The sequence below is a fragment of the Mixophyes fleayi genome, chromosome 6 (assembly GCF_038048845.1).
Source record: "Mixophyes fleayi isolate aMixFle1 chromosome 6, aMixFle1.hap1, whole genome shotgun sequence".
NCBI lineage: Eukaryota > Metazoa > Chordata > Amphibia > Anura > Limnodynastidae > Mixophyes > Mixophyes fleayi.
This window is the reverse complement of record NC_134407.1, coordinates 187,711,274-187,727,676: the sequence shown is the minus strand read 5'-3', so window position 1 is coordinate 187,727,676 and position 16,403 is coordinate 187,711,274. Positions and strand designations below refer to the sequence as shown.

At 40.1% G+C, this 16,403-nt stretch overlaps 1 protein-coding gene across 8 annotated transcripts in view; it reads right to left on the bottom strand.

Moving 5' to 3' along the window:
- The window catches only part of PTPRT (protein tyrosine phosphatase receptor type T), a 190,047-nt gene that overhangs the window by 40,379 nt on the left and 133,265 nt on the right, over nucleotides 1-16,403 (bottom strand). For all 8 annotated transcript variants that reach the window (XM_075177592.1, XM_075177598.1, XM_075177593.1 and 5 more), the window contains exons 8-11: nucleotides 1,527-1,823; nucleotides 1,101-1,210; nucleotides 693-894; nucleotides 435-537 (exon numbers count right to left, since the gene is read on the bottom strand). In XM_075177592.1, coding sequence (XP_075033693.1) covers nucleotides 435-537; nucleotides 693-894; nucleotides 1,101-1,210; nucleotides 1,527-1,823 — 712 coding nt within the window. The remainder of the gene's footprint in view (nucleotides 1-434; nucleotides 538-692; nucleotides 895-1,100; nucleotides 1,211-1,526; nucleotides 1,824-16,403) is intronic.

Here is a 16,403-nt window from a genome sequence, read left to right as displayed (position 1 = left end):
TTCCAGCCCATGTGACATTAAAGTAGTGTTTGTCATTGAATACAATGAGTCACTATATGGAATCTGTTAGTTAGTGGGTTTTACTGATTGGAGAAACACCGAGTTCTAATGAAAGTGTGTTACACTACCATAAAGGTGATTTCCACATAAGTCATAGCGAAGATCAGGTTAGGGTGTAAAATATGGTTTCCTGTGATAAACTAATGGTTGGGCTAAGTATTAGCTGTGTGAGGTGGAGACATGACCAGGATGTTGGGATCAAATGTTGTGAGGGGTGATTACATCAAAAAGATTGAGTGACTGATTAATTGCAGGTTATACAGGAGAGTTACCTGGCTGGAACTGATGTGCTAGTCAATGACCTGATGGACATCAGTGGTAGTGTGGAGTGTACAGAGACTTGAAAAAGTAAAACAGGGAGTTAAATTATTTACCTTACAGGAGCCCCACGAGACTGTGCTGGTTTCAGCCAAACAGTGATTGTGGTTTCAGTTTCATTCAAAGGGACCTCAGCTTCCGAATCAGTCAGTGAAGGAGCTGTGAGAAAGTGTGAGAGAAAATTTAGAAACTGTGTATTGGAGAAAGAGTGTAATTATGGAAGCCGGAGAAAACTGCACAAGTAAAATGCTAAACTGAGGAAAGAATGACCAAATTCAGGGGATGCATCTCAAAGCGGGGAAATTGCTAAGCACCTGCTATTTTTGTGGCAATACGGGTTGTGGTGGGTGGTCCAAAGCCTTTGCTGGTGCTGGCTCTGATAGTAAATGAGTAAGTGGATCCAGGATACAGCCCAACAAACAGGTGGTGGGTCTCGTTGCGCAGCTTGAAGATCCGGCCCTTCTGATTCATCAGATCTGCACTGGGATCTAGTGAGCCCACTGCCTTGTAAGAGATCTGAGGGGGGGGGAGAGGCATACAGGTAGGTCGGCAATGTATGGTCAGAATTCAATACGTGATACAAGACATTTACGTGTTGGGTAGGACATGCATATTCTTTAAATATGTGATGACTGGTGGCACACGCTTTCTGTGTGTACATAGAGAGGAAATGCCTAGTGTGCAGTGTACAGGATTGATGGCAATTCCCACTCGCCTGGTACCTCATACATGGAGATGACCCCGTTTGTCTCATTGGGAGCTTTCCACTGCAGATAAATCTTCTCCTCAAAGGGTCCGCCCTGAATGGACTCCAAGGGTATAGAACCAGGCACTGGGGGGGGCAGAGAGATTCTGTTAATAATTACCAACAAGATATAGAGACAGCACTGCAAAGGTCTATTTGTGCACACACACACACAAATATATATATATATATATATATATATATATATATATATATATATATATATATTTATATTTAACAGTAAACGTCTCAAAGTAGTAAACTTGTCAAAACAATTATAGATAAAATATTACATACTACTAAGATTACATACTGCATATAGCATGTTACATACATAAGTTATCTGTATTACAGTAGATCTATCATCTACTGCTTAGAAATGATATGTAGTCTACCAACATACCATCCTCCTCTGTGTGCACTACAATCTCTCCACTCTCCATTCTCCCTTCAGGGTTGCAGAGAGCAAGCCGCAGGTAGACGGCCGTATGTGGTCGCAAGCCACGCAAAGTATAGTGGCTAGAGGTCAGAATCAACTCTTCCGCTTCTACTCGCTCATCTCCGAGCTGGAAGCTGTAGTGTAGTGTTAAGTTGTAGCTGTGACATCGAGTAACAGTGTAGCCAAATGGTTCCCATTGCAGTGTGAGCTGCCGAGCGCGGATGTCCACCAGCTCCACATTCTGTGGCCCATGCACAGGATCTGTGGATAGAACGTATAATTATACTTACAAACTTGTACTTCAGCCTCTAATACCCATTATTATGTGGTATCATAAAATGTATTAAGAAAATATTTCCATTCATTTAATGAACACACATTTAGACATCTCTGCTCTTAAACATTCTTACTTAGTCATAATGTCTTATGTTTTTCAAACAGATTTCATCACCCTTAAAAGATCTGTACTTTATCCTTAATTTTTTTATCTTTTACGCTTGCTTTTATTTTTTATCTTTAAACTACTTTTTACTATGCTGTTGTATAATTTACTTTTACTCTCTTCCCACAGCATATACTTCCCAGCCTTCTATCGTTATCCCATCACCTGAGATTGGTTAGCTTATCATTCTCCTTCGATTCCTTTTACTTACTGACTCCCTCATCTTCTGTCATCCTACTATTTGTTTTTTCTCCAGTTTTGCTATCTCACAGTCTATCATCTCTATTCCCCCACTCTGTGTCACCCTCCCCTGTGCCCATGTTATAGCTGAATGACAGACTACGTGGATGTTATCAGACAGCAGGGAGAAGGCGGCTGGTGCCAGCTCCCCACTCCCCACCTCCGTGAGAGGTGTCAGACGGCCCATGTCACTCACAATGCCTAGCATCTTGTTCCTCTGCAAGGACCTGCCACTCGTTCTATCACTTACGCTCCGGGACACACTGCTTGTCCGTATCACTAAGCTATGAGTTATGGATCACTCACCCCATTGAGGCCTTGTAACTCCCCCTTTTAACCTCTTCAGAGTTGATATATACATACAGTCATGCAAAAATGAAGGCACATAACAGCCTGTGAACAATTAGCAACTGGGTACTGAGACCTTTACATGTTTTCTAAGATCAACTCTAATGATGATAGCATTGAGTCTTAGGCAATGTCAGGGAAATTCTGGGTCTCACGCTGCTACTAAACATCAGCAAAACACTGATTAATAACTGACAAGCGACTAGTTGCCTACCCTAGATGTACATATATTTAATAATTTCTATTCAAAAATGTAATTCCAACCTATTTTTAAAGGAACCATTAAGGGAAAATGAAGCAGACAGCAGTAGCCACCCCAGGTAGCAGGTTTTTTAGACAGCAAATTGCAGGTAATCAGTAAAAATGTACCCTTTCTTGCTGTCATTTCCTGATTTAAATCCTCTCTTGATGATAAAAAGAGTAAGAAATAAATTGATATTGACTTATTTCAACAAGTGAAAAAGAAAATACACCATTCCTAAAATATGTTTGTGAGGAAACAGGGTCCCACTGGACTGAGGACATTTTATTCATCACCTGTTTCTCCCATTTATACTTTTTAATCATTGGCCCAGTCTAGTATATACACCAGAGCATCAGTGTTTTACATGTATTGTTATTTCTTGGTATTATAAACAGTTTGTACTTGCTTTACCTGCAATATTCTATGTATTAGAAATATAAAGACAGTTGCCATAGGTGTGAAAATAGCAGGACAGCAGAAGCCATTTTGCATGACAGGATGGAAAGTTGAGTTAGCTAAGGTATTTGAGTTAGCTAATGTAATTACCATTTGTATCAAATGTCCATTGTTATAAAGTGTGGCATAGATCAGGGCTGTTTGCAATCAGAACAATGTCTGAGTGACTGTTAATATAGCTAGCTAGCAGTCCAAGTTAGTTATCTATATCAACAGGTAATCTAGGAGGTAATTAGGTTAATACTTCCAGATTATGTGCAATGTGTCTCCACATTACTATACTGGCTGAAATAGCATGACAAATTTATCAATGTGTATCAATATGTATAAATGTTACTGTATCAAAATGTATCACAGACTCAGATCATGTAATTCTGCAGATACAATGTGTTAAATGTATTAATGTTTCACGCAAGCGTGAAGTGTCATTCCCTGATGTAATATTGTAACCGTTTGTTAAGTGTACCCAGCCAAATAGTTAATTCAGTCAAGTCATTCCATTGCATAATCAAGGTGACAAAGACAGTTGGCCTGATTCATTAATGGAATGGAATGGCTTGACTGAATTAACTATTTGGCTGGATACCCAGTATGTCTAACAGTTAAATAATAATAAGTGTTCACTGATAGACCCCTGCTGAAAGGGGGAGGAGTGGGACATCTTGACCCTACTTTCTGTGTAGACAGCCATAAATACAAGTAGAGCAGAATGACAATAGATTATTCTAACTGGGAAGATCCTGGTATATATAACACCAGCACAAAGGACTCTGGGCCAGGCATCGTGGTGCCGCTGGAGGAAACCCTACTAGGACAGGGTCTGTGTGAGCCAGTATCCCAGGCTGGGCAACAGAACCTGTCTATTAAACTGTAGGGGTAATACTGCAAGAGAATAAAACTCTGAAGGATACTGAGATGTTACTTTGGAGTGCTGACTGCAAGAAGCTGCTGGAGGATACACGGTACCATTTACCCTGTACCTTGTGAACATCTTATGGTGTTGTGCTGTCATAATAAAGCCTTGCTTTGGATATATTCTGGTCTGACGGAGGGTAGCCACTGTCCCAGCTAAGGTTGGTTTCCTCGCAATATCCTTTTACATATCAGGACATAATAATCAACCAGTCCTTACCAAGTCCTAAAATTTGATTAATCTAATCCCATATGACAAATAGCCTATCAAATATTTTACTGTCATTATTTATTCAACGAAAAAAATAACTTGAGCAAGCCATATTTAAAAATATAATGAATCCTCACTAATTCCATATCCATAAAAATGTAATTGTGAGCCAGGTGCTGCTACTCAAGTGTATTTCATTAGTCTGCTATCAGGAGGAGTTACCAAGTCTATGTAAGAGTAGAACCTTTAGCAATTTAGTCTGGAGCATTCAGGTTTGTGTTAACATCATGCCAAGGAAAAAAGAAATCTGCAATGAATTAACTGGTCATGCTCATCAGTCTGGAAAGCGTTATAAGGTCTACAGTGAAAGAAATTCACTATGTACAAATTGATACTATGTAACACACTTGCCAATACTCGCAGGAGTAAGAGTTTCAGCAAATTCACCCAAAGACCAGACCATACGATGTTCTGAGAAATTGCAAAGAACTCAAAAACTCCAGGGAATTACAGACCTCTCTCGACATGGTCAACACAGTATATGTTAAAGTTCATGACTTTACCAGAAAAAGACTGCACAAGTATGTCTTTCATGGAGAAAGGCCTTTTCTCTCTACAAAAACCTTTATTGTACCAATCGGGGTACACCACAGGAACCTCATACCAACACTCAAGCACAGTCAGAGACGCCTGATATTGTATTGCAGCCATAGGACCTAGGTACTTCACAATCATTAAGTCCACTATAAACCTATTGAGTATTCTAAAGGAAAATGTGTGGCCATGTATCTAACACCTTAGGCTTGGCCAAAATGAGATCTTATATCAATGGGACACTGATCCTAAGCACACCAGCAAATCTTCAATTTATTGGCTGCGAAAGAAAAGAATCAAGAACTTAGAATGTCCAGGTCAATTCAGACCTCAACCCCATAGAGATGGCGCCGTGATATGAAGGTGCTACTGGTGGCCTAAACTGCAATTATATGCGGTTCTTGTTGCCATGGCTAATTGGTGGGAAAGGGCAAACGTTTCCTGAGGATCCCCCATTCCCCTATATACACTACTAGTGTAGTGATGGGGGGCAGATGAAATTGGGTGCCAGGCCATCTCAGTCCAAAACAATTAACATGATCTTTATTAACTCTTCCTCCAGTACAGAAAAGCATAACTGTTGCAAACCAGTATACATTTTAAAAGCCAATCTCCTCCTGCACTTTTTTTTTCCAGCAGATGTTATTGTTACGCCCTCTCATAACACTCTTGCACAGTACTTCTAGCTACTGCTGGGAGTGGTAGTTCCACAGACTCTTTACAGGTTACATCTTCTCACTTTATTCAGCTCACCAAGATCGCAGGCATGCAGACGGATATCTCACAGGACCTCCACCCCTAATGATAGGGGGGGGGCTTTCCAAGTGCACTGCTCCATGGGGCAACTGGAAGGTAGGGGCTCTCCAGACCTGTACTACCTTTTTCCCTGTGGTGCCAACTCTGTGTCTGGTGGGTGGATCTTACAGCTGGGGTACCCGTGAAGGTGGGGATCCCCCTGCTGGTACCTCACCGTGCTTCATTAAACTGGTTGTTCAACTTTTTGGGTTTCTCCCCTTAGCTCTCATTAAACTGGTCCCTGTGGCATCTTCTACGCATATACTTCCAATATAATGAGGGCACCCCAGGCTCTGGGGAGTACCCCTCTGTTGCCTCGTATTAATTAGGGGTCTGCATTCTCCCCTTATGGGGTCCTTAATCTGCTGGCACCCTTCCTGCACATTACTTTTTCTACTGGGGAGAATTAACTAATGAGGGTCTGGATTTCCTAATGGAGTCACAATTTTGTGCCTCATTATTGTAAAATAATGAATAATAAAATAATATTATAAACTGCAACCTCATTATTGATGGTTTTTCCCTCTTCACGACCAGGCCAATTTTCAACTTTCTTGTTTCCAATTTGTAGAGTACGGCATATTTATATTATATTTTTATTTTAGATATTACACATGGAAAAACAGACTAAATTGGAAACCATGCAGCTTTTTTGAAGTTCTGTGCCTCAACCACTCCCTTCCTTTTCCCCTAAAACACACCCTTCAATGCCACTAGTTCACCCAGCATTGCAGGGCATTAGTTATTAGGACATATCTCCTAAGCATATCATACAGTGGCATACTCGATACACCATTCATTGTCATAAACTTGATGACAAATTACATTTTTGTTAAAAAAAATATTTAAATAAAAGTTTTTAAAAAAGTGGTCCAAGCATCAGCGCTCATAGCTTAGGCTGGCTGCAGCAATTGTGTGGGGAATGAACAGCCGCAAAAAAACGGTATTAATCTATGACAGCCAGATAAATTATTAGTCTCTCCCTTAACGGCGTGTGGTAAACTGCCCTTTTTGCCATATTAGTTATAAATTGAGTGAACAATTTGCCTTTATTTTTTTTTTTAGCTCTTTTAGGGTTTTTTGTAGTTTTGACTTGCACCATATCTTTATATTTATTTGATATAATCAATATTATTAGGGATGTGCACCGTCCACTTTTGGTGTCTCATGTTTTGGATTCGGATTTGCTTGATGTTTTGGGTTCGGATTTGTTTCGCAAAACACCTGACGAAAGGTTTTGGTTCGGATTTAAGGTTTTGGATTCGGATTTATTTTGAAAAAAACATAAAAAGTGCTAAAAACCAGTTTTGTGTTCTTTTTTTTCACTCCTACGCTATTATTAACCTCAATAACATTCAATAACAATCATTTCCACTAATTTCCAGTCTATTCTGAACACCTCACAATATTGTTTTCAGGCCAAAAGGTTGCACCGAGGTAGCTTGAGCACATAATGCCAAAAAAAAGAGGTACAAGATGGAATTGTTCTGGGCCCTCCCTCCCACCCCTCACGAGATTAAACGCGAGACTTGGACAACAGAGCCTCATTTTCATTTTTTTGCCCGCCGGAAATATCCGAACAGTGCTCGGATCCCGTTCGGATCCGCACTGTTCGGGTGGGCTCGGATTAGCGGTATCCGAGCCCGCTCATTTCTAAATATTATTATATTTTTATTTATTTGACTGTGTGAGACTATCCCTTGATTAATACTCCAGGACTCCAACATTTATAGACATTTGTAGCGCTGCATTTTTGTTCTTGAATTGCCTTTGGATGAGAGGAGAGTTGCAGCCTCCTATGCAGCTGCTGTAATTATTTTATTATCGATAATTAAATTTGGGCGCCATTAGAAGGTTTCTTTTTTGCTTTAGTCTCTCCTTAACGGCCTGTGGGAAACTGTCCTTTTTGCCATATTAGCTATAAATTGATTGAACAATTTGCCTTTATTTTTTTTTAGCTCACCACTACACATAGTGATTGTCTGTGTGCAATTACTTATTGGGGCTTAACATGATGAAGTAGTCAAAGAAAAATATAGACAATGCACTTGTCCCAAGGGTTGGTTATCAAATGTGTTTATACACTAATTACACACTTTAATTCAGTGTTGGATATAATTTAACACTCCTGCAACGTGAGAGGTCATACAGAGTTTATTATATGTTAGTTATCTACAATGAGTCCTTTATGATGCTATCCCCCAGCTGCTTAGTACCGCCAGTGCAGATATCTGTGTGCTGGGATATACCTCTGAAATGCTCTATGTATAAACTTATACCACAGTCATGCCATGTTTACCATTAATGCAACAAACATCATTGGTTTAAAACAAAATGAAGGATATTTACGAAAAGTGTCTATAAGTGTAAAAAAGTGAAAAATAAGACAAAAGTGGAGATGTTGCCTATAGCAACCAATTAGAATCTAGCTGTCATTTTGTAGAATGTACTAAATAAATGATAACTAAAATCTGACTGTTTGTCTTAGGCAACATCTCCACTTTTTCAAACCCCACAGATTAGTAAATATACCTCCTGGTGTTAAATGTGCAAACCAATTGTTTTTTTGATTTCATTGATATGTTGGATTGATAATATCAAAGTTTATGGCAGCATTTTCATGGAATAATTTGCCATTAAATTATAGGTTATGATTATTATTGTTGATGTATCGCACCACTAAAACCCAACTTTTTCCTATATAGACTGTACAGATAAAATACAATGCTCAGCGTTGAAAAGTAAAGTATTACATCCCCAATGGAAAGTGACTTGTTGGTCTCTGATGTAGGTATAAAAGCCAATTATACATGCATTTGAGTTGCTGTGACGTCACTGGCCCTGCCCCCATGTACGAATTAACCAGCCCACACAGTGCAGGCATGCACTTAAGGAGTGTTTCCAATTGCCCAGAAACCCCCTTAGCTGCTAAGCCTCTCTACTTGAGGGAAAGCTGATGAGAGAAAAGTAACAGGCTATTGATGAACCTATCACTGCTGCTCCTTCCAGGCATCACCACACTCTATGCTCTGCCTACTATCTCACAGCCATTTTCGCAGCTTAATCATGTGAGTTTCAGTGAAACTCTCTCCTTACTTAATATAGGACATGGTAGATCATGGCAGATTTGGTATACCCCCAGGAGGCAAGACACAAAGAACAAGGTGACTTATATTTATATTTATTTTAATTTGTTAGACTTTTTGAACACCATTTTATTTCAAAGTTCTGCAGGGCTTTTAAACACCACTATGGATTGTCTTACAATAGATTTCTTCAGTATCTGTTCTTATTCTGTATGTACAGTGGATATAAAAAGTCTACACACCCTTATTGACATGGCAGTTGTTTGTGATGTAAAGCCTTAAATCAAGATAAAAAATGTCAGACCTCTTTCCGCCTTTGATGTGACCTCGCAATCAGCAAAATTCAAGCGAAAAACATAGACAATTTTTTTCGGAAAAAATAATGAAAATAAAAAACCTACAATACCCTGATTGCCAAGTGTTCACACCCTTTCGTAATGGGGCTTAGCTGTGTTCAGAGTTAACCAATCAGCAATGAAAGGCATTGTGAGTAGACCCAAATAAAGATCAGCTGTAGGATTTCCTGGCAGTTTTTTTGGTTGCATCCTACTGGGATAGCCATGTTCCGAAAAGAGATCTCAAAACATTTACAGGATCTCATTGTTGAATGGTGCCAATTAGGATAGCTGTATTAAGGAATTACATGTACCATGGAACACTGTGAAGACCATCATCAATAAGTGGAGAAAATGTGGCACAACAGGGACATCCCTCCAAAGTTGAAAACAGAAACTCATCAGGAAGGCTACCATGAGGCCTACAGAAACATTAAAGAAGCTGCAGGAATTTCAAGATATTTAGGCACAAAACTGGATGGCCTCTGTCAGAAAGCTGAAAATTAGGAGAAATTCCACCTTTTGACATGATAATTATCCAAAGCACACATCCAAGCCAACCAAGGAATGGCTTCAGAAAAGGAAGATCAAAGTCTTAGAATGGCCCAGTCAAAGTCAAACCTCAATCCCAATTGAAAACATGTGGAATGACCTAAAGATGACTGTACACATTCTACAAAATGATATCTAGAACCTGATTGGTTGCTATAGCAACACCTCCACTTTTCAAACCCGCCGGAAATTCTCAGCTTGATACATTTACCCCCAGGTGTGCGAAGCTGATAGCGATTCAGCTGAAAAAGGACTCACTACTATAATAAAAACAAACGGTGCTTCCAAAAAGCATTACTAGGGGTGTGCACATATGTGCATCCAGGGTATTGTGTTTTTTTTATGTTCAATTATTTTTCCTAAAAATTGTATATTTGTATTCTACTTGCAGTTTATTTGTGGCAAGGTCACACAAAAGGTGGAAACAGGTCTGACGTGATTTATCATGATTTCAGGCTTTACATCACAAATATCTGCAATTTCAGTAAGAGTGTGTAGACTTTCTATATACACTTTATGGACAACTGCACAATACTTATTTTTTTATTATTTATACTGAAAGTAATTCATGGTATTTGTTCTTGTTTTCCATTTGTATTTGCCAGATAAGCGGGCAGTAATATCACTACTCGTAAAATGGAATTGGGTTTTATTGATGTTTAAAGTAATGAATAAATGGATAATCACTAGAAGTTAACAGAAAAATAAAAATATACTGTTATTCTCCATCTTGTTATTAGATATCATCTTCGTCACTCAACCGTGTCTGTTGCATGCTTATTGCGGCAAGTTTTATTTGGCTTGTTTCAAAATTAAGCGTTAGGAAATCCTACTGTAGAAATCCAGCGTTTGCTCCTGCTGTGAATTTCTACAAAGCGAGTCTGATGCGAGTAGATGTCATTGTCTGCTGTTTAGTTAAAAAGCCCTTCCCTCCTAACATGGCAACTTGCTGAAGGGACTGATAGAGAGAACGGTGGGCATATTTAGTTTTGTATTTAGAAATTTCATGTACATTATTCAACTTAGCAGCACACAGCTTTTGAGATTTACTCATTTCAAACAGTGGCTTTACTTAATGTATTTTAATTAGAGATGCTCAGGCTCAGTTTTCTGAAAACCGAGCCCACCCGAACTTAGGGGATCAGAGTAGGCTCTTGAGATGGCTCGTTACTTTTGCGCGTTCTCAGATCTGAATCAAGGCAAAACGTCATTGTTGCGTTGTCGGATCTCACGGGTTTTGTATTCCATAAGTACCTCGCTCCCCAGGAGATCCAGCGCCATTGCTCACACAGAAACAGGGGTAGCAGTGTTCTTGTCAGTCTCCAGTGACATTGCTCATTGCCATTGCTCATACAGAAACAGGAGGGGTAGCAGTGTTCTTGTCACTCTCCAGACTCCAGTGACATTGCTCAGTGCCATTAGTCACACAGAAACAGGAGGGCTAGCAGTGTTCTTGTCACTTGACAAAAATTGACTGGAAATGATTGGAAATTAATGTTATTGAGGTTAATAATAATGTAGGGATAAAAAAAGAGCCAAATTATGTGATTTTAGAAAAAAAAAATAGGGATTTTAGAAACAAATTGGGATTCAAAACCAAAACCAAACCACGCGAGGGCGGTTTTGCCAAACCAAATACGAAGTTAATCAGATCCAAAACCAAAACCAAAACAAGGGTGTCAGTGAACATCTCTAATTTTATTATTTTAGATATGTTAGAAGTTTTTGAACATTAATTAACAAAGAGAGAGAAAGAAATAAAGAGATCTAGATTTTTGTATAGTTTCTAACTAATGTGCAAGTTCCCTCCAGTCGAACAATTTGCCTCAAAAAGTAGATTTAGGAAATTACAGATTCCACAACAAATTGACTTATTTTTTTTAGTTTGCACCCGATTCTAGATATGTTCAGAGGCGGATTGGCCATAGACCTTAACGGGAGATTTTATGGTAAGATATCATGGGGCCACTTGGTGGCAGGGGCGGGCTAAACCAGTCAGAAATTCAATGGTTTGGGTTGGGATCCTTGTAGGCTGGACCACACACTGCTTGTTGCCATTTACACAGGCAACACTACCTATTTTCGAGCGCCTGTGTGTCCCCACCCCCATCTCTGCCATCTATTCTCCTCATCCCCCACCTCCATCCTGACTTTCTCTATTGGCAGAACTTTGAATGCAGAATGTAATGTAAGTATCTTCCCCTCCCCTGCCCACCGCTGTCTCCATCCTCCCCGCCCACCACTTTTGTCTCACGCTCTCTTTGTGTCTGCGGCTCTCTGCACCCCGGGCTGTCCCCTGCTTTGTGTGTCTTTCTCTGTCTCCCCCTTAGTGTTAGTCTCGCTGTTCCCAACTTTGTATGTGTACCCTTCTCTCTGTCTCCCCAAGTGTGCCTTTTATAAATGTTCCAGAATGTATTTAACAGCTTCTAAAAGTAGATTCACTGTGTCCCAGCATGTAATGTGTACCTGTGCCCTGACGGTGGCAGCCATTTTATGGGCTGAGCCAATATTCATGAGAATGTAGCTTAGTGTTTCACTAGGAATCAGTGACCTCACCGAGGCATAAAGCGATGATAAATGGAAGAGACATAAAATAAAAATGTCCACTAACTGACCTCTGATTCACAATAGCAGCAGCTTTTGCCATGTTGCCTGCTATTTGGATGTTATGTGCCGCTATTTGGATAAATACTTTATGATTTATGTCATATTCTCGGATTTAGATTCTATCAGGTTCCGTACCTATTGTTGATGGCAATCTAGTAACTTGGATTCAAATTGTGTTGAGTCTGATTTGAGCAAATCATACTTCTGAACATTCCAAGATAAAAAAATATATTAAAGTCTGGACAAAATAGGCCATGCTTCTCCCTTCTGTATGGTTATTTCTGAGCTGTAGGCATTGTATATGTTAACATCTGCTGTGCTTAAAGAAGATTGCTGCTTCACGGCGCCTTCAAGAGCATTAAGGGGGATGGTGTTAATTTAGGGGAGAGTTATGGACATAGGACTTATATTAGGGTTAATGAGGGAGAGACTTGGCAGCATGAGGGGTACATTAGGGTAATGGCAGGGGTTGGTTGGCAACATGTAAGATATATTAGGGTCTATAAGTGACTTGGTTGAAGGCTGTGTTAGTATAGGAGTGACTAGACTTACAGAAAGCTCAGTGGTTTCATTTGGGAGTGAATGAAGGATACAATTAACATAAGGGTTGTCAGGGTTAATATAGTGGACAAACAGAACTAGTAATCACTGGATAACATTAGGGTTGCTAAATATAATTATAAAAACACCCCCCAAAGTGGGGATGAAGACAGCACCTCATAAATGGCTATTTATATGTGCACAACCCAAAAAACACATCACTTTAATTTGGTCACTTTCCGGCTCATCGGGACTGAGCCCATAGCATGTTAGAGACAGCAACATCTGTGAAAAGGGTTAACATCTAAATCTATGCCGAATGCAGTCGGATCCAAGTCATTTCCGCACATTATCATACACTTTCTGCTTCATTTATTTTGCTCTGTCCCTGGAAAAATTGTGTGTCTTATTTTCAGTGTGATTACATTTTCATCATGACATATTCGCAGCCTCAGACAATGGGGCCGCGGCTCTCTGAGCTGACTCATGGAAGTGGGAGCTATCGAGTACGCAAAGAAAGAAAAAAAAAATCTGTCCAACTCGGAGCGTGCAACGAATCCTAAACTTGCAAGGGAAGAAAAAGGAGAGGCAGCAGTGTAGGCAGAATGAGCAACATAGAGAGGGGAAGAAAGAGAGGGACTAAAGTGGTATAATAATGAAAAAAGGGACAAGGATATAGAAAGGGAAACATGGCTCTGAAAGAATAATGGAAAAGGGAAAACTGAGATAGAAGCCAATGTATGAGGACTCTAGAGGTAGAAAATAGAAGGGACCGAAGTGGAAAAAGGAGAGAGGGGATAAAAGAGTATATACAAAAGCACTAACGGGCAAAGAGAGCAAGGGCAGAAGACAAAGGGGGTGGGAGACTGGCAGCTATAGGGGTGATAGATCAATAAGAAGAATGAGTGAAAGTAGAATTGGAGATAGGGAAGGGAGGGGAGAAAAATGCAGAAATGAAAGGAATTGCTGAACGAGGAGAGAGATAAACATGGAAGACTGTGAGAAATGAAAGAGAAGAGGTGGCAAATACAGAACAGTTATCTAGAAGAAAGGTTTCATAGAGGGACAGATGGATGCTTGTGGAAAATGTCTGCATGCAACGAGGAACAGAATAACACGAGGGAATGGAACAGAAAGTGTAAAAAGAAAAAAAAAGATTTTTTTTTGTAGAAAAAAAAAAAAAACCCCTGGAGAAAATTAATTTAACTGTGAGAGAGACAAGTGTAGCAGGGGAGATTGAAGCTGCCTCTGCCCACACTTCAATAGCTGGCCACCTCATGCATTATACAACAAGCGGGCTGGCACTGCCCTTGATGTGTGTTTATTCATAGCCTGTGTGCTACCTGTCTCTGGATCCTTTATCTTTACCGAGCAGCCCTGGCTCTTCAAGCTTTGGAGCGCAGGCTGAAATCACACCATGGCAGGTGGCCTTTTACTGGCCGAAACAGAAGGCCCCAGAGACGGACACTTCATGCAAAACTAAGGACACTCATTACAAAGTCTTGTCCTGCCTCTATCATAGTGCAGGCATGAAATGGAGAAAGCGTGTGTTGGGGTAGAACACTTGCGCGTGATATGACCGGAATGACCAACTTTCTTTCTTGTACTGTGTGATCTTTTTTTCTGGGTTTATTCAATACCATGGATAATTTTATCAAAGAGGAACACATATTCCCTAATAATCAAGTTAGAGTTGGTTACTTAACATAGAAGCAATAGCAATATGTTCTCCAATTCATTCTTGAATTATTTTACTGTATGAGTCATGAGGCATCTGACAGACTGTGAATTCATGGTCAAAAACAGGCAATTTGTCAGGCAGGTTGCAGAGGGTTATAAATGAGTAAACAAGCCAAGTTTGCAAACAACTGGAGTTTAGTCAGAGTCAAGGGTATAATAGGGTAAGTGTCTGTACCGGTCACTGGCATGTAGTTAAATGGGCATATTTAGAAAGAAGAAGAGAGGTGCACATGATTCCCTAAGGAGATATATAAGAAGGTGTGCACCAGGAAGCCTGCATTTCAAACTGCAGCACCAAAACTTTGGAGTGGTACCTAGTATGCAGACATGGCCAACCTCTGGCTCTCCAGGTGTTGTGAAACTACAAGTCCCAGCATACCCCTACTGGTAAAGCATGACGGAGCTTGTCATTTCACAACACCTGGAGGACCACAGCTTGGCCAGGCCTGTAGTATGGCATTTATAAACAATTTATTTTCATTTTATTTTTCCATCAGTGTTCAATTAAAGGTACGGGCACGTGTTATTTGGCAAAGAGGAAATTATGGATGAGTATATTTTATTTATTAAGGAGCTGGTACACCTTTCCTCTCAATCCCTGTTTTTTGACAAGAATCGGTGGAGGAGCTTTAATGCCTTTGTTCACTTTTGGACAATTCTTGCTAATTAAAACATGCCGCCCTTGGTTTAGCAAATGGAAGGGTCTCTCCCCTTTATCTAGAGTCATATGCTTTTTATTCTAAGGTTCATTTTCTGTGCATCACAATTCATCTACAGCTCTTTCATAGCACCCTACTGTACAGCTATAAATGTATTGAGGCATCCAAGGAGAATGGGAGTGGAGGGGAAGATATTTGTAAAAAAAAAAAAAAAAAGTCAGCTCCTTTATTATGTGTGATGGGAGAACAAGTGATAGTGTATTTTAGGGTACATTTAGGGTTAACGGCTAGATATGCTTAAATCAGTACTCTGATGTCATAATGGAAAGCTCCTGCCATGGGAATATTAGTTCTAAGGTATTTTCCCTACTGTTAAAGCATGGAACAATAAAAAATGAAATGCAGCTATTCATGTTTATACCTTATATGTATGATATGTTCGGGTAGCAACATCCTGTATCTAGTATAAAAGTCTCAAGTTGCGTCACATCAGCAGCCTCATCCCGGGACTGACTGCAGTGGTTCCGCAATAATCGGACTTCCAGCACTGATGTTCCTGGAGCATTAAGCTTGAACATTTACGCTGTCTACATATTGAAAACTAAGTATATGATTATTTTTTATGTACTCTCATTTAATTGTGATTGAGACTTGTTTCCTTGTGTTTATTATTTAACACAGTGTATCCAAAAGTACCTGGCTCCACTGAGAGCAGGGCCCTCTTAAGACCATCTTGGGCCCCCGGGCACAGCAGTGCACCGGGGCCCCTATATATACGTAACAAAAATAAAAAATGATTATATATATGGGCCCGTCGGAGGAAGCCAAAAAAAAAAAATCCTGGAAGAAGAAAAGAAGAAAATACTTACTGTCCTGTCAGCTGGCGATCCGGCTCCCTCCATGGTCTCCTCCTCCGTCGCGCTCCGCAATGGATGGCGGGCGTGATGACGTCACGCTCAACATGCACTGCGAGCGCGACGGAGGAGGAGACCAGGGAGGGAGCCGGATCGCCAGCTAACAGCACAGTAAGTATTTTCTTCTTTTCTTTTTCCAGGTTTTTTTTTTTTTTGGCTTCCTCCG